Source organism: Euleptes europaea, chromosome 7 (assembly GCF_029931775.1).
Source record: "Euleptes europaea isolate rEulEur1 chromosome 7, rEulEur1.hap1, whole genome shotgun sequence".
NCBI lineage: Eukaryota > Metazoa > Chordata > Lepidosauria > Squamata > Sphaerodactylidae > Euleptes > Euleptes europaea.
Genome location: NC_079318.1, coordinates 73,135,232 through 73,154,221, shown reverse-complemented (window position 1 = coordinate 73,154,221; position 18,990 = coordinate 73,135,232). Strand labels below are relative to the sequence as shown.

The window sequence follows — 18,990 nt, the reverse complement described above, 5'->3', positions numbered from 1 at the left end:
TGTGGTCATAAGCTCAGTTGAGCCCTGCACATGCGAGATCTGTGTTCCAAGCAGGGAATCCAAGCACATGTCTGAAGATGTGGACCAGGGAGGACCCAGAGAGAAACATAACATGTAGTCAGGCACTCAGATTCTTTATCTGGCGATGACAGGGACTGAACCTGGAATCTTCTGTATGTAAAACAGGGGCTCTACCCTTGTGCTGGGGGCTTGTTTTTTATATCTCACCTTATTCCTACATCCGTGGGGAATCAACACATGTCATAAAGCCATGTATCAAACAGAGATAATATAACGAATACAAAAATCAACAAGAGAATAAAAATCCCAGAATCACAAAAAACCAAATGTGGTTATGTCCACAGAAAAACATTTCACCTGCCTCAAATGCCCTCCTAAATAGCACATATTTACACTGTCTCCTAAAAACTGGTAGGGTAGGTGATCTCCTGACATCCTCTGGGAGATGGTTCAAGGAGAATGGGCTGATAAAGTTCCAGTTGTCCTGAGTGGTGAGACAGGTGCCTGGAGGCAGCAATGGAAGCATTGGAAGGGTCATACAGGTGCATGGCTGCTGAATGGCTAGCAACATCTGGCACGGAGGCAAGCATCAGGCACTACAAACTGTTCATCGGCTGTGTGTGTGGATGGCACAGTCCCTCTACCCATCAGTGGCATTTCCTGAGTCAGCTGTGATTGGGGGAATCATTGCTGGAGCAGCAGCGGCCAATGAATGAATGGAATTTGTTCAGTCATCACTGTCACCATTTGTTCCCATGACCCTAACACATTTTATGAATTGGGCCTTCTCAGTTTGGGTTCTCATTCATTTGGAAATAATAAACATGCCTACTTGCTCATAAAATGCAATGGTACGTGTTCCTAGGCTGAGCTCTGGGTGGCCCTTATGATACACCCTGGCTCATGTTCAGCCTAATTCTCTAAATTAGGAATACCTGAAACTGTGCCTCAGTTGAACCTGTTTAAACTCTCCATCGCCCTGACCTGGATGGCCCAGAGCTCTAGGTCATCAGATCTCAGAAGCTAAGCAAGGTCGGCCCTGGTTAGTATTTGGATGGGAGACCACCAAAGAATACCCTGGTCGCTGTGCAGAGGAAGGCAATGGCAAACCACTTCCGTTAGTTTCCGGCCTTGAAAACCCTACAGGGTTGCCATAAATCAGCTGTGACTTGATGGCACTTCACACACACAGACTCCCTACTAAGTTCCTCAAAGACAAAAAGAGCCTTGAGTTCTTGACTTGTAAAATGAGCTCCTTCTCTTCCCTGGCTCCTCCAATAAATCTAAAGAGAAAAGTAGTAGCTGGAGCCTGTTCTCACAAAACCTCGTATTGTTCCTGAGCTGTGTGATTTTACACTGAAAAGGAGGAAGCTTGCTAACAGTTTTGTTTGAAAAGGTCAGACCAAGTGAGATTTAAAACTATCCCTCTCATGGGCGTCTATATATAGAAGGTGTAGCTTGCCATGCATTCATTAACCTGCAAATACACACTCCATAAAAGCTCTTCTCCCCTTCATGGGGTTTTTGCTGTTAACACATCTAATGGGGTCAGGTTTGCAATTGCTCACGGATGCCCTGGGGACAAAGCATAGGCACCTGTTGGGATGGCAATCTCAGCTATGAAGGGGGGAGGTACCATGAATCCTGACCTGGACAGCTCAGTCCAATCACATCAGATCCCAGAATCTAAGCAGGGTTGGCCCTGGTTAGTAATTGGATGGGAGACCACCAAGGAATTCCAGGGTTGCTCTTGCCTTGAAAACCCTACAGGGTCGCCATATGTCCCTTGCAACTTGACATTTTGCACACACACACACACACACACACGGCTCCCTCTCTTGCAGCAAAGAATCCTAAATCTTATATATTCAAAGCTTTTGACCTGATTCATTTTAGGCCCAACCAATGTTTCTTCTTTTCTTGTGCTATAGACAAGCATCTTGTGATTGCACTGTATGATTTCGCTTCCTCAAGTGACCGGGACTTGGCGCTGACTGTAGGAGAAAAATTTGAAGTCCTTTGCAGGTCAGTAATTGGCAAGCCCTTAACTGATTCAGACAGGCTGCACCTCACTATAATGCAGAAAACAAATGTGGAACAGCTCTTATTAGAACCCTCTTATCTCTCTAGCATCCATATAGTGTTAAATGTTATTACCTTTATTTCCATCCTTCAAGAAACTCAAGCAGCACACAGAGCATTAAAAGTTCCCTGAGTGAATACAGTAAATAAACATTGGAGAGCCCCTATTGCTCCACAGAACAGTCACTGCAGCATCCAAAAGGCCCCCAGTGAATTTCAGGGCAGAAGGAAGATATGACCATGGCATCTCCCCAATGAAAATCCAGCATTCCGTCCACAATTTATGCAGTGGGCTACATCACAGTGGGTGATCCACTTCCCTGTGGAGGAAGGACTCGTTTATCCAGCAATAAAATCCATCTGAACAACTCAAATGTAATAATACCAAGGATGGCTCCTCAAAGACTAAGCTGGTTTCAGAAGTGGTGGTGCAGTGAATGGCGAGGGTTGCCAGGGCACTGAATTTTCAGGCGGTGATCTTCCTCTTTGGGTTTCCAGGACAAGGAATGTAACCTTGGTGAAGGACAGACTTAAAGGGGCTAGTGTTTTTCTGCTTGGTTTGGGGAGCATTTACTATTCTCTTCACACACACGTGTTCATTTGGCTCTCTCCCCACTTTAATAGAGGTTTAATGGGATGTTATTTACTGTGTGATAGTTACCTCCATGCCCTGAAAAGGGTCAGCTGCCCATTTTCCCAAATTAACCCTCCATTAAAGGGGAAGGACATTTTTTTCCCCTCCAGGCTGTTGGCAACCTTTAGTCAAGCTCTTCTCCTGACCAGCCAAGTAGAGTGGTGGATATCAATATAAGCAAACTGAAAATAAACCAGAAATTAGCCATTTCGGCAATATTCGGGTTTTGGTTTTACTGAATGCCAAAACCTGGGGATCTCCCCAAAGCTGAATAGGCGATTCCCAAAACAGCTGAATAAATATTCAGCTTTTTTGGGTTTGGCTATTCGCCTTTGCTCAGATACACGGCTCTGTGCTTTCCTCCCATTTTTCTATCTTTTTTTTTACTGCTTTTTTTAGGGTCCCATGGTTGGGGCCCTTTTGAGGTAGGGGTCGTGTAATCGGAGCTAACTTGGTCTGACCAACCAGGCTGATCTGCACCTTAAAAGACGGGGCTCACCTAGTCCCGTCTGGAGAGACATACCCTCCAACTAAAAAACGCCAGCTTCTACAATTACTTACTGGGCTTCTGAAGAAGACCCCTCACCCATGTGGATGAGCAATCTCCTTTAGACGGCCCCTGTGGTCAAGACTTTGGATGGCTCTGATATCACCACCACTACCCCTGAAAACCTGCTGTCAAACTGAAGGTCACCCCAAGTAGAGGCTTCGTTTTCCTGCACCATGACCATCTCTTGAATTCAGATTTTGGAAGCCTATAATAAAGGACTGTTCCCAGGATGTCATTTGCCACCAAAAGAACCACCCCTTACCTTCAGGCTCTTCTCCCTGCATCTCAAGGGCTAAGCCTCAGAAGACCAGGTGACTGCAGTAGCTATCATGATTGAGTCTATGCAGAGGCCCACAGAGACCTGTGCAGCTCAATGTCATACTGGATACCACACTGCACAATCTCGGTCACTGCCACTGGGCCTCCACTGTTGAGTGTTTCAATTTGCATGGCACATTCTGTGCTAGTCCAGAAGCTTCTAGCAGCTGATGTAGACATACAGTGTTATCAGTTCCAATTGCCATACCCACTAAAGGGCTTTGCTCTTGGCTGTAGCCACATACCTGGGCTTGTGCCCTCTCAGCTGGTGTTTGGCAGCAGTTACAGCCCTCCCTCCCCCTTGACAATGGTATCAGCCAAGAGTTGTGCCACAGAAGCTGTTGCTGGATCGTAGTTTATAAAGTTCATCAATAGGGTTGCCAGCCTCCAGGTGGTGGCTGGAGATCTCACGCTATCACAACTGAACTCCAGGCAACAGAAATCAGTTCACCTGGAAGAAATTGCCCCTTTGAAATGTGGACTCTATGGCATTATACCTCACTGAAGTCCCTCCCCTCCCCAAACCCTGTTTTCCTCAGGCTCCACCCCAAAAATTTTCAGCTATTTTCCAGCCCATAGCTGGCAACAATCACCATCAAAAACTCTGCCTTCTTTCCCTGGTGACCAGAATAAACATAGTTTAGTTGGTTCTTCTTTTGGCATGTATTCATTCATTTATTTTTACCCTGCCTTCTTCACAGCGAAGGGGATTGGTGGTTAGCAAAATCACGCACTACTGGAAAGAAAGGCTACATACCCAGGAATTTTGTGGCCAGTGTTGATAGCCTGGAACAAGAAAAGTAAGTTTATGAACTCTGTATGGGGGTGGGCTCTTCATCTTACATCACGCAAGCACAGAATCAGTTATTTGAAAGTGATCTCTTGGGGAAATCAACCCTCATTTTTAAGCATTTTCCTAACCTTCCACCAGAGCATCTAGGCTGTTACATAAAAAGATACCAAGATCCAGATTAGGCAGAGTATAGGGCTTCGGTTCTTTACACAGCTCCCAAGTTTCATAGTTATTTATACTCACTCCTCTGTCCAAACTATAAATCGAATCAAAACCTCGATGCCCCTCCCTCCCTCCATCGCCTCTGACAGTAGTCTTTGGTAAGAAGGCACCAAGGTGGCCCTTGTGAAGGCAGAAAGGTAGGATATATATTTTGTAAAATAAAGTAACATTTTAGCAAGCTATAACTTCTTTGATAGCGGTGAAGGAACTTGGTAGTTTAGCAGGACTGGATTAAGACATACTGGGACCATAAACTGTCTCAGGTTTAAGAGGCACCATAGGATTACTAAAAATTGTAATTTAGTATTTTTAGTATTTGAACTTAGCTTGCATATGAATCCAGCTTTGTTCTTTAGAAACTAATACCAGCCAAAAATTTAACAGTTCTTTTTCAAGCATAAGTTTTTATGATACATTATTAGTAAGTACAGGCTGCATCCTGCAATCATAGAGCACTAAGGATTGCTGAATGGCATGAAGGGAGGGGTTCTTTTGATTGCTTATGCAATTTCTTGTGTAAGATGTAGCAAGGATGGGAAGGTGGTCTCTGGAGAGACACATACTGATGAAGTGTGCTCTGACTGGGATCCATTAATATAACTAACTTTCTTTTCTTTCTTAGGTGGTTTTTTCAAGGCCTCAGCAGAAAAGAATCTGAACGCCTGCTAATGGCCCCAGGCAATGCAGTGGGTTCATTCTTGATAAGGGAAAGTGAAACAAATCCAGGTAGGAAGCTGGAAAGGTTTATGCAGATGATGCAGGGTCTTTCCTTTTTTTCAGAGATGAGTTATCATCAGAGGGCGACTGACTACAAAACCCAGAGCTTGCCCCATCGGGTGAATGTATTAAAGTGTTAACGCGGTCCTAAACTGTGATTTTAAATTTTGGTTTTATGTATTTTATGTACTCTATTTTATGTATTTTATTTATATTGTAAACCGCCTAAGGACAAAAGGTGGCTGATAAAAGCTTTTAAATAAATAAATAATAAAACTGTTTTGCCAACTGTTGACAAATCTTTATTTCAAGTTCTGCCTTTCTCCTCAGTGGGGACTCAAAGTGGCTTACATCGCTCAGCTCTCCACCATTTTATCCTCACAGCAACCATGTCTAGGAATTTGCTTTGGATCCCCCAGTTTTTTTTTAATGCTTTGAAGCAGTTGCGGGGGAGCAGAGCCAAGCTGGACTGGAATTGCCACTCTGAAGCTGTGGTTTAATTGTGCCCTATACAATTTTTTCATTGTAAAGATTCTAGAATACCGTATTTCCTCCTCTAAATGCAAACTTGATTTCCATCAAATTGTGCATAATCAGCGGTGAAATACACATTTGAGTGCTTTGCATAATGGATACAGCTTGTACAATGAAGCTCTCCTTGGTGGAAAACTTCTCACTTGAAAAAAAGTTAGTGCTTCATAACCCTGCAATCATGCCCTGTCCATTTCCTGTTGCGAGAAGATTCTAGCATGTAATGTTTTCACTGAAGGCACACTGTAGGAACCCGTCCTGATGCCAACAAATATTTTCCATTTCTCCTTTTCCTGTTGCAGATGCCTTTTCCCTTTCTGTCAGGGACAACAGCTCATCTCAAGGGGATGTTGTCAAACATTACAAGATCCGCAAATTGGACAAAGGAGGATATTACATTTGTCCCAGGATCACCTTCCCTTCCGTTCAGGCACTTGTCAAGCATTATACCAGTAAGTTACCCTTCAAACAGCTTGGGGGTTGCAAGACTTAATGAAGCTCAAGAACTGGGATTTGCCAGATAGAAGGAATGCATTCTGCAATGTCATTCAACTTAGGTTGTGCAAAGCTCAAGATTGTAAGCCGGTTTGAATTAAGAGGAAAGGCGGGATATAGATGTTTTAATAGATAAATAAAACAATAAATAAGAGTTGGGTTGCTGGAGATAAGCAAAACACCCTGAAGTACAGCCCTGCTCAGATCTTGGGGGCAAAGCTTATTCAAGCTGAAGAGCTCGGATTGCTGGGGAGAAGCAAAGTGTTCTGCAACACAAGTCAATTTTCCTGCTTTTCATGTGTGAAATCAGAGTCTGAGCTGTTTCATGCATTGCAAGTGACATCCAAATTTGATAGCTCAGATTCTGCAAAGCTGCCTCCATTCTGTGCGATTAGGGCTGTGCATTTTCCCCCCAGTAAAATAAGCCGAATATCCATACCGGTAAATGAGTGTTCGGCTTTATTTCCATTTCCCTCCAAAAAATTCAGGTCCATTTTATCCTATGGAGTTTTTTCCCCAAGGCTTGGGGAGGGGGATTTTTCAAGGTAGAGTCTCCAAATTCATAGGGTAACTGCAAGGGTCTCTCCTCAAATGGACTCTGAAGTTTGGAATAGTTTGGATCAGGGGGTCCAATTTTATGCCCCCCCTAAGGGGTTACCCTCTATCTGCCATAGGAAACCATTGTAAAGTTTAAAGAGGATGGGGGCAACCCCTTCGGGGGCCCATAAAATTGGACCCCCGATCCAAACTTTACCAAACGTCTGTGTCTGTCCAAAGAGAGTCTCTTGCAGCAACCCTGCAAATTTGGTGAGTCTACCTCAAAAAATGCCCCCCCCCCCAGGTCCTCGGAAAAAAATATCTATAGGATAAAATAACCACATTCACATCCAAGAGTTGTGGGGAAACTCACTTTCCCATGATTGCTAGCAGTGGCCCATACAAAGGAATCAGTGATCAAAATCTGTGATCAAGTAAAATGGTTGTTAACACCGAGCTGTTGCCAATGATGTTTCAGAGGCCAGTGTGCAACTACAATGTTTACTTGAGCACTCTGTTTGCACAAACGCTTGAATGTAGGAGCAGCAAACAGAACGCTGATGGTACATGGACAGGAGCAGGAAGTTTTTCTGCTTTTCCATGTTACTGCTCAGGTATGCAGATAAGCTTTTATGAGCAGCATTTTTGCCTCTGATGTCTCAGTGAAACATTTCTCAGTCGAATCAGGAATAGAGATCAGCAACTGAGGGATGCTGTGTTTTCCAAGTTGCCAGTCAAGAAGTTTTTAAAAAGTGTAGAAAACAACTTCTCCAGCAATGGAGCTTGGCACGGTGGGGGTATCAGAATGTCAGCTTTGGCCACTTAGTCCTTTCTCAAAGGGATCCTCTGGCCAAAGGGGTTGCTGACCAGGGTCCTGGAAAACACACCAGCATCTTGCAACACCTTCTGAAAACCTGCTTAACTTGTTCTTCCCTCCCATTTTGTGTCCTTTGCAGCGAATGAAGATGGCTTGTGCCAGAGGCTAAGAGCTCCATGTATATCTCTAGCTCCGCAAAGACCCTGGGGCACAGATGAATGGGAGATCCCTCGGGAATCTCTGAAACTTATCAAGAAGCTGGGTGCAGGCCAGTTCGGGGAGGTGTGGATGGGTAAGTGTAGGGGAGTGCCGTCTCTGCTGGGAAAGGTGGAGGGCAGTGCCAGTTCTGTGAGCTTTTGCCCAACTAATTTCCAGATGCAATTTAAAATGCTGGTTTTTACCTCTGTATCCCCCAAATAGCCAGTGTGCAGGGTGTTTCAGAGAATGTACGGACTTCTTTGGATGCTTCGATCATCAACGGAGGCCCTGTTGGGAGTGCCAGCATAAGGGCTGGAACACTTTCCTTATAAGGAAAAGCTAAAAGTGTAGAGGTTTTCAGTTTAGAAAAAGGACAAGTAAGAGGAGGAACTTGACATATGTTTATAAAATTAAGCATGAAATGGAAAAAGCTGACAAGGATAAAACTGATTCATTTGAAATGTGGTGTTGGAGGAGAGTTTTGCAGATGCCGAGCACTGCCAAAAAGACAAATAAGTGGGTTCTAGAGCAAATCAAGCCTGAATTCTCACTGGAAACTAAAATGACTACACTGAGGCTATCGTACTTTGGTTACATTATGAGAAGACGAGAGTCACTGGAAAAGACAATAGTGCTAGGAAAAGAGGAAGATCCAGCATGAGAGGGATTGACTCTTTAAAGGAAGCCACGGCCCTCAGCTTGCAAGACCTGAGCAAGGCTGTCAATGATAGGACATTTTGGAGGTCATTAATTCATAGGGTTGCCATGAGTCAGAAGCAACTTAACAGCACATAACACACAAATGCAAAAAGCGGACAGGGAGGATTTTTTTGCCACCCTCTATCCTTGGCATGCATACAAAGGAAATATATTATGCTAAAATGGTATGTTGTGCCCCCTTCCTCCTTGGGCATGCGGACAAAAATGCCAATAGCTTTGGGTCGAGCATAAAGGAGTGTTCACTGGTTAAATCATCAAAAAAATCTTCCCTTGCAGGATATTACAAGAATAATGTGAAAGTAGCAGTCAAGACTCTGAAAGAAGGCAGCATGGCCCCAGATGCTTTCTTGGCCGAGGCCAACTTAATGAAAAAGCTTCAGCACAGCAAGCTGGTTCGACTGTATGCTGTTGTCACCCAACAGCCCATTTTCATCATAACAGAATACATGGCCAATGGTAAGTGTCTTGTTTAATTGCAGCTGCATGTAGATTTGTATTGCTCTGCTGCGGAATTTAGAGACTGATGTTTCACCAGATTGCAACCTCCTTAGAACTTCTTTGCTGTATTTCCCCAGCCCTCACGATGAATATTTTTATGTGTTTGTCTGGAATGTTGGCAGGCTGACCCACAACAGTGTTGCTTTTTCTTTTTTGCTTTAGTAAAGGGCTTTGTGCAAAAGAAGGATAAATTTAGATGACACCGTTTCACAGGGAAATGTCACATGAACACATGAAGCTGCCTTATGCTGACTCAGACCCTTGGTCCATCAAAGTTAGTATTGCCTACTCAGACCAGCAGTGGCTCTCCAGGGTCTCAGGCAGAGGTCTTTCACATCACCTACTTGCTTAGTCCCTTGAACTGGAGATGCCGGGGACTGAACCTGGGACCTTCTGCATGCCAAGCAGATGCTCTACCACTGAGCCACAGCCCCTCCCCACTGTCACTGTGTGGTGTGAAATCCCAGAACAGATTCCATACTTACTCACTGTTGCATGCATTAATAAAATATAGAATCACAAAAAAGTAAGGATTCCTCCTGACTTGGGGAAGTTTCCTTAAATGGTGTCATAAACTATGAAAAAAAGTCAAAATCAAACTGCTTCAAATCCTACGCAAATCTTTAAGAAAAATATTTATGTGAGATAGAATAATAGAATCATAGAGTTGGAAGGGACCACCAGGGTCATCAAGCCCAACCCCCTGCACAATGCAGGAAATTCACAACTACCTCCCCCCCACACCCCCAGTGACCAGAAGATGGCCAAGATGCCCTCCCTCTCATCATCTGCCTAAGGTCACAGAACCAGCATTGCTGACAGATGGCCATCTAACCTCTTTTTTAAAACCTCCAGGGAAGGAGAGCTTACCACCTCCCGGGGAAGCCTGTTCCACTGAGGAACCGCTCTAACTCTTCCTAATGTCTAGACGGAAACTCTTTTGATTTAATTTCAACCCGTTGGTTCTGGTCCGACCTTCTTGGGCAACAGCAGATTTGGGTCCTTTTACCATAGCTGGAGGCATGCACATTACATCTCACACTTGAGTTGCAGGGCTGTGAGAGCCAAGCTTCTTCCTGTGGCTGAAACTGAAGCTGAGTTCTCACAGAATAAACCTGAAGTCCTGTGGCACATAAAGACTAACAACATGTATTCTAACATGAGCTTTTGTGAGGGCCCCCGAGGCGCAGAGTGGTAAGATGTAGTACTGCAGTCAAAAGCTCTGCTCACGACCTGAGCTCGATCCCAATGGAAGTCGGTTTCAGGTAGCCAGCTCAAGGTAGTGCCTGAGGAAAATGGCACTTAAGGAGGATACGACATCACTTCCAGGTGACACTCTAGGAATTTCCCCTTATCTTTACCATAGAGACACTGGGAAATTCCTAGAGAGTCAATATGAAGGCCATTTCCCAGCCATTTTTTCTCCTACTCCTCTATTTCTCTAAGACAGAGAATTGGGGCTGAGGGGTGGGGGTTTACCTGCCACAGGCAAACAAACTGCAAACCTGTGCTGGATTGAATCCTGTCACAATCTCTGCTGGGTGTGGTTGTATTTGACAGTCTCTCACCAAAATAAAGTGTGGTGCCATAGTATCTCAGTGCAATCCCAAATGCAGTTACACCCTTCTAAATACATTGATTTCAATATACTTAGAAAGGTGTAACTTTGTTTAAGACTGCACTGGTGATCGTTCTCATCATGGCTGTCTGTGTGTGTACTCCTTAGAACCATTTACCTGGCCATATCCTTCAGAGAACATTATGTGTTTCTTCCCTTGCAGGATGTCTGCTGGATTTCTTGAAAACAACAGAAGGAAACAAGCTATCTCTTCCAAAACTTATAGATATGTCAGCCCAGGTGAGTAAACTGACCCAGCACAAGCTGGGCCAGAATGAGGTCTGGATCATTTCTTGTACCTGGATGCTAGGATCATGCATTTAGAAAGGCTAAGGCAAGCCCCAGACTGGCCAAATGATTTTGAAACTGAATCCAACTAGGCCAGATATGTCCTAACCAACAGATGATAGGGCTATCCACCACTGGAAACTGCAGGGGTGGACCTAGCTCCCAACATTCTTTCCAGCTACATATAGAAACTTGAAATTTTCCTCAACCTGCAGACATAATGATATCAAAGAACATGACTAATTTTTAATTAACAAAGCAAGCCAAACCTGAGTAAAAAAAAAGTGTGTGTCCCTCGAGCTGCTCTGTTCTCTGTGGTCCCCTTGACATGTTGAACCTAGCCTTCCTTGAAGAATAACCTCATTTTTGACCTGTGACAACTAAAGTTTCTGAACTGTGATTGTGGGATGCAAATTATGAGATAACATTTGTGAATTTCAAAACTGAATGCCAACATTCCAAATTAATTTGGGGACAAGGTTTGAGGTGAATTTTGAATGAGTGGTAGGATACTTAGGTAAGCCCTCTTATTTTGGTGGTTATGCTCATATTTATAACTTCTTCTGGTGGCTTTGATGGAATAGAGGTCTATCGATGCCTATTAGCTACAATGACTAAAATATTCAGAGATAGATGCTGGGGAAGACAGTGGCCTTCATATTGTGCTCATGGACTTCCTGGAAGCATCAGGTTGTCCACAGTAGGAAACAGAGTGCTGGACCGGCTGGACGTTTGGTCTGAATCTACAGGACTTTTTTGAGTACTTGAGTGGGAGGGAATATACAAAGACAGGAATGCTGTTGCCTTCATGGCCTGTTTAAGGGATTCCAAGTTGGCGCCCATGGGAACAGACTGCTGGATTAGATGGACCTTTGGTTTGCTTCTGTAGAGCAATTTTTATTTCTTGGTTTGCGGGCCTGTCTTTGCCTTATTTAGTTTTGTAAAGTGGTTGCCGTTTCAGTGCACCACAAACCAGTGCGATCTGGCTTCATCCTGGTCCAGTGATTAACGTCACCTTGACCGTATCATGTGTATAAGCAGCACAACAACAACGCCCTGAACTGACCCAATCAAGACACAAACATGCAGCTCAAATCTAAAATTAGACAGTTATCAGAGTACAATTTTTTGTGGTCAAGCCCAGCTATCCCTCCCTCTCCTGTGCTTGCATAAGTTGAGAGGAAACCCACCATCTTCCGCTATCTCATTAACATCAGGACAGGAAACGACACCAGTTTCTCCATTTTCCATTGAGGTAAGCATGTCAACTTGAGCGTGCAATATACTCATGGAAAGTGTGTCTTAACATCCTGTTTGAAACCACATAAAAGCTAAGAGGCGCCAAGAATCAGAATCTCTGAGGTGTGGAAAATTCTCATGCCCCATTAGTCTGAAAAAAATGGAGGGTTAGCCATCTTTTTAAACATCTATTACATGTGGCTTTCTTCCATATCCGCTAAAGCCTGGCCTGCTTTGGAGTACTCAGAAGAAAGAGGCATTTTGGAGGCATTTATCTGTGCTGTGTGGCATTCTTGTGGACATTAATGTTCTGACCTTGTGTGTAGAGTGTCCTGGTTATAGGAAGGTTATAGAAGTTACCTCACTACTATTCAAATATTCTTTGTACTCACTAGTATATTCTTCAAAGAAGAGAAATCCTGGAAAGAAATCCCAGAATTTTCCTCTAACCTGCCTTCAAGGGAAGCCAAAGTTCACACTAAAGCAGACAGACCATAAAGATGGGGGATGGGTCATGGCTCAGTGGTTGTGCACTGGCTTTGTATGTAGACCGCCCTTGGCATTTCCAGTGAAAGGATCTCAGATAGCAGGTGTTAGGAAACAACTTTCTCTGCCTGAGATCCTGGGGAGCCAGTTAGACTAGAGGCCCAGTTTGGTGTAGAGGTTAGCGGGTTGGGCTAGGGAAGCCCAGGTTCAAATCTCCTCTCTGACTTGACGCTCACTGGGTGGCCTTGAACCAGTCTCTCTCTCTTTCAGTCAAACATACTTTACAAGGTTGCTGTGAAGATAAAATGAATAAAGGAACCTTGTGTGCCACCCAGAGCTCCTGGGAAGAAGGATGGGGACAGATTTTTAAAATGTTACAAATGAAGAGTAGGCAATACAACTGATGGACCAATAGTCTGACCTGGCATATGACAACTTCCTGTGTTCACAGAGAAAGACTAGAGTGATACAGTCAGAACACTCCATTCTGAATTGGCCCATTGGCCATAATACCTCATAGACATAAATGGTATCGACACGTACTGACACTGTATTCCCACATATTTTATTTATTTAGACATTTATGCCCAGCTTTCCTACCCAATGGGGACCCAAAGCTGCTTACAACGTCACTCCCCCTGTTCCTCCATTTTCCTTTCACAACAGCAATCCTGTGAGGGAAGTTAGGCTGAGAAAGAATGACCGGCCCAAGGTCACCCAGCAAGCTTCCATGGCAGAGGGGGGATTCAAATCTCAGTCTACCAGATCCTAGTCCAGCAGTCTAACAAGGTACAAACACTGATTGCAAGACATTAGTAGTTATAATGCCCTGACCTAGGTAGCCCAAGATAGCCCAATCTCAGAAGCTAAGCAGGGTCAGACCTAGTTAGTATTTGGATGGGAGCCCACCAAGGAAATCCAGGGTCCTGGAGCAGAGGCAGGCAATGGCAAACTACCTCTGAACATCTCTTGCCTTGGAAACCCCACAGTCAGCTGTGACTTGGCAAAAAAAATAGTAGCTATAACGACAAATAAAATTAACTCTTGGGGGATACTCTTCAGGAGTGCTTAGCCTGAGAAGTCAGAATGCCACCATAGAACTATGAACCTCTTTCAACTGATTGAAACTTTTGAAAGGTTTTGGAGAGGCTTGGTGGTGAGAGGTGCTGTTGTTCCAGGAGGAATCATGAGAGTTGGAAAGAAGTGATTTGGGATTCAAATTTGGATATGTCGACAATTTTGTAATAGTTTAGTTAACACCAGTTTCACTGGGAAGCATATACTGCAGTGCAGCAAGAGAGCCATGAATGAATGCAGGCTTAAGATGCAGATACAAATATGCATTTGAATGAGCATCCATATAGGAGCCATGATTGACACCTGTTGCCCACTGAATGGCTTGGATGGGGAGAGAGATGGGCATCTCTCTGGAAATGCTACCTGCCGTGTTTGACAAATTGCACATGCCTTAACTTTTAGTGTCAGGTTTTGAGATGTTATTGCCAAACTCAGAAAAAAATAATTTGTCAGGTATGAAATGTGTATTTTTTTAAAATCTGATTTGGATAATCAATTTTTTGTGAGCTTTTTTAGTTCGAAAGCTTTCTAGCTTGGAGGAACAGAACCAGTAGTGAATTTCTGAAAAATGTCCTTGAGGACTGGTTTGTGGAGTGGTTTGGGGAAAGCATAATGGAATCTTGGGGACCAGTTGTTCTCTATGGGGGTTGCTGTGATTACATTCAGTTGCCCATATGAAATTCATGATAATTCCACACAAATGCATACTGTTGCTCTTTATCTTTGTAGGTTGCTGAAGGGATGGCATACATTGAGAGAATGAACTTCATCCACAGAGACCTCAGAGCAGCCAATATTCTTGTTTCAGAGACTCTGTGCTGCAAAGTTGCGGACTTTGGCCTGGCTAGGATCATAGAGAATGAATACCTTGCCAAAGAAGGTCAGTTCAAGGGTGGTGGCCTTGCAGTAAAGATGACGGGGTTGTTATGAGTCCTCTTGCATGTGGCAACAGCAGACTGGAAGCAAAAGACAGTGCATTGTTATACAAGCACAGATTAGAACCCTCTGCCTGTGTAATCTTCTAGTTGAGGCAGGCTGAGATCTGCCTACAAATCCGTTAATGATGCCCCTGGACTGTATTCCTGCTTTACTACAATGTGCATGTGTGCGTGTTAAGTGCCGTCAAGTCCAACTCATGGCAACCAAATGAATCAATGTCCTCCAAAACATCCTGTAATTAACAGCCTTGCTCAGGTCTTGCAAACTGAGAGTTGTGGCTTCATTTATAGAGTCAATCCATCGCATCCACATGTTGGGTCTTCTTTTCTTGCTGCTTTTTACTTTTCCTAGCATTATTGTCTTTTCCAGTACGCCTTGTCTTCTCATAATGTGACCAAAGTACAAAGTACAGTTTAGTCATTTGAGCTTCTAGGGAAAGTTCAGGTGTGATTTGCTCTAGAACTCATTTATTTGTCTTTTTGGAAGTCAGTTTTCTTCCTGTCAGCTTTCATTGTCCAACTTTCACACCCATACAAATTAAGAGGAAATACTATGGCATGAATTAACAAGAATGATCTTGGTTGCTAGTGACACATCCTTACGCTTAAGAATCTTTTATAGCTCCTTCATGGTTGCCCTTCCCAGTCTCAATCACCTTCTGATTTCTTGGGTGCTGTCTCCCTTTTGGTCAATGATGGAGCCAAGGAATAGAAAGTCTTGAACAATTTCCATTTCCTCATTGTCACCCTTAAAGTTGTGTAATTCCCCAGTAGTCGTTACTTCTGTTTTCTTAGTGTTCATCTGTAATTCTGCTTTGGCATTTTTTGCTTTAACTTCTAACAATAGTTGTTTCAAGTCTTCGCTATTTTCTGCCAATAATGTGGTATCATCGTCATATCTCAAATTGTTAATGTTCCTCCCCCCAGTTTTTACTCCACCTTCATCTAAATCTAATCCAGGTTTCCTGATGATATGTTCTGCATATAAATCGAAGAGATAGGGAGATAAAATACATCATTTTCTGACACCTTTGCCAATTGGAAACCATTCTGTTTCTCTATATTCTGTCCTAACAGTAGCCTCTTGTCCAGAGTACCGGTACATCAAAACAATCAGATGCTGTGGAACACCCATTTCCTTTAAAACCAGCCATAACTTTTCATGAACCACACAGTCAAAAGCTTTGCTGTAATCTATGAAACACACGCTGATTTTCTTCTGAAATTCTCATATGCTTCAGTAAGCAACGTAAATTTACAATATGATCTCTAGTGCCTCTTCCTTTTCTAAATCCAGCTTGAACATCAGGCATATCTTGTTCCATATATGGTAACAGTCTTTGTTGTAGGATTTTGAGCATCACTTTACTCATGTGAGAAATTAATGCGATGGTCCGATAGTTGCTGTAAACTTTGACGTCTCTTTTTTTTGAGAATTGGAATTTAAATTGACTGTTTCCAGTCTGTAGGCCATTGTTTTGTTTTCCATATTTGTTGGCATATTGCTACAATAGCCAGCCCAAAGACTAAAGCAGGGCCTTTACGGTTGTGGAACTGACTCTTTGGAACTCCCTGTTGTAGGAGCTTCAGGCAGCCCATCCCTGTGTGTTTTTTTGTGAATGTTAAAAACATTACTATTCTCTCTGGTTTCCTCATTCTTTCTAAATTATTTTTATGGCTGAGGGTGGCTTTCTGCTCTTTTGTGCTTCCTGAAATTTTAATGCTTTTTTAGATTATTTCTTTTTTATCATTTTGAGCACTGATTTAAGCTGGGAAAGGTGACTTCAATTCTATACATAAATAAATGGATGAATGTTTTAACAAATGTTTTAACAAATGCTCCTCTTCCCTAATGAAGAGAGTGAGAGGAAATTCTGGAGAGAAAGAGACTTGATGTTCAAAGTCTGAATCTTGCCCAAAGGAATCATGAGAGCTTCTGATCACCAATTTATTTCTCCTTGACAGGTGCCAAATTCCCTATCAAATGGACAGCACCAGAGGCAATCAACTATGGGGTTTTCACAATCAAGTCTGATGTCTGGTCCTTTGGGATTCTACTAACTGAAATTGTCACCTACGGAAGGTGTCCCTACCCAGGTATGGGAGACTGTATATAATATCACTCCGTAGCAATGAATGTATTAATTCATTCCTTCACTGGATTCATAGCATACATTATCCCACATGCTCAGGATGGACAATCTATTTTTATTTATTTGTTTTTAAAAAATTAACAGACCATCTTAGAGCAGTTTCAGCAGCATGTTGAAAACTTCAGTGGGTGAGAGACCATAGGATACTTCCTTGCAACCTAGGGTGCTTTCACATGGAGGATTTTTGCCTTTCAGCCACCCAACTCATGCGGGCTTTTTTTCTGTTTCCATGTGATGTTGTCCTGCATTCATGCGTGAATTAGGAAAAACCCTTTTGCCTGCTTAAGAAGCATATTTGTGAAACCTGTAATAACACAATCTTTCTTGGCACGTCATTACTGGGATGATCCTTTGATCCTTTGAATGTGTCCAGCCTTCGGTTTCAATGGCAAAGGAATGCCCTCTCTCCCCCCTCCCTTCCTTCATGTATCCATTGTGACCTGCAGTGTATATTAAATCCAGGAAACAAGGGCAATTCCAAGTTTTTGAAGAAGAGGATGTGTGGTTCCTTGGGTTGCCAAGTCCCTCTTCACCACTGGTGGAAGGTTTTGGGGGGAGGAGCCTGAAGAGGGCAGGGTTTGGGGAGGGGAGGTACTTCAATGCCATATAGTCCGATTGCCAAAGCATCCATTTTCTCCAGGTGAACTGATTTCTGTCGGCTGGAGATCAGTTGTAATAACAGAAGATCTCCAGCTATTACCTGGAGGTTACAATGATACAAAACACCTGTGCCAGAATTAACGTAGTTAAAGAGATTGGAGGCACGGAGGCTCAAATAATACAATACCGCATTGGTATTTCATGCAAATTATAATATAAGCATTACTTCATGCAGACAATGAAAACTAAATACAGCAAGCAAAAATCTCAAATTCCATACGGCGAAATCAGTAAAACAACATAAAGTCCTCAGAAACAAAAAACCTCAGAGTGGGCGGGAGTAGCCCGTCCCCAGTGAAACTTAAGTTCGAGGTAGTCCGAAAAGCAAAGCAGAGTCCAAATTAGCAAATTAAGGTGAGGAGACGGAGATAAGCATTGCTTCGTGCAGACAATGAAAACTAAATACAGCAAGTGGCGAAGAGGGCGAAGAGGGACCTGGCAATCCTACTAATTGGTCATCCTTGCCCCAGACTGCCGCTCCAAATGCCAACCATGTGCTGTTGTGGTGCCTGGCCATACTTGCCCTATAGGTCTGTCTCCCCCTTGCCCCACTGGCTCAACCTTTCCTCCAGGGTGCCCGCCCCCACAGAGTGGTGGTGTGGTCCCTGACCTCCCCAGGCATCACAGTCATTTATTTGTTCCTGGGTCACTGATGTCTATGAGGTTTGAGATTTTACATTTTGAGTTCATCAAGGTAAGGTGGGTTACTAAATAAAATAAAAATCATGCTAAAAAAGGTTATTTTAAAGGGGTTTTTCTTTCATTCCCTCTCTTTTGCAGCTATGACCAATACTGACGTCATCCAGTACTTAGACCGTGGTTGCCGGATGTCCCGTCCGGAATATTGCCCACCTGAACTCTATACAGTCATGGTGAAATGCTGGCAGAACAATCCTGAGGACAGGCCTACATTTGAATACCTCCAGTCCACCCTTGAGGACTTTTACACATCCACCGAAACACAGTACCAGCCTGAGCCTGCGTATTAGCCGCTCTTTCCTGAGCATCTTCTCAACAACAAATTTATAGAGGACAAAAGAATTGCACTGCGTGATGCTGATGGGATGGATGTTCAGACTTTCTTCTGAATGGCACCTTAGCAACTCAGTTTGGTTTCTCTTCCTTCGACATATTCTTTGTGGTCCTCACCCCAGTGGCCTTGTTGGGGCCAACTGTGGGGCAAATGTCCTGAGCCCCAGCTTATGGGCTCTGCAAGAGAGAGGCCCAAAGAAAGCTGTAGCTTTGCATTTGATGTATACGTTGCCATCAAAAGGAGACACCCCCCCACACACACACACACACATGCAAAAAGACGCTTAAATCCAGGGTCTAAAATTACCTAACTACATTAGTGCCTCATCCTCTTCTGGATCAGATATGAAAGGAGATGGTCTCTGT

At 43.5% G+C, this 18,990-nt stretch overlaps 1 protein-coding gene across 1 annotated transcript; it reads left to right on the top strand.

The window, feature by feature from the left end:
* Nucleotides 1-466: 466 nt before the first annotated feature.
* On the top strand, nt 467-18,581 carry BLK (BLK proto-oncogene, Src family tyrosine kinase). The gene is made up of 11 exons (XM_056853403.1): nt 467-512; nt 1,953-2,046; nt 4,307-4,405; nt 5,243-5,346; nt 6,171-6,320; nt 7,857-8,009; nt 8,912-9,091; nt 10,915-10,991; nt 14,571-14,721; nt 16,745-16,876; nt 18,373-18,581. The coding sequence occupies exons 1-11, from the start codon at nt 467-469 to the stop codon at nt 18,579-18,581; spliced, it is 1,395 nt and encodes a 464-aa protein (XP_056709381.1).
* The last annotated feature ends 409 nt before the right edge of the window (nt 18,582-18,990 follow it).

Coding starts and splice junctions, on each gene's coding strand:
- BLK (XM_056853403.1), top strand. CDS start 467: ATGGTTCAAGGAGAATGGGCTGATAAAGTTCCAGTTGTCCTGAGTG. Junction 2,047..4,306: donor AAATTTGAAGTCCTTTGCAG/GTCAGTAATTGG, acceptor CCTTCTTCACAG/CGAAGGGGATTGGTGGTTAG. Junction 8,010..8,911: donor GTTCGGGGAGGTGTGGATGG/GTAAGTGTAGGG, acceptor CTTCCCTTGCAG/GATATTACAAGAATAATGTG.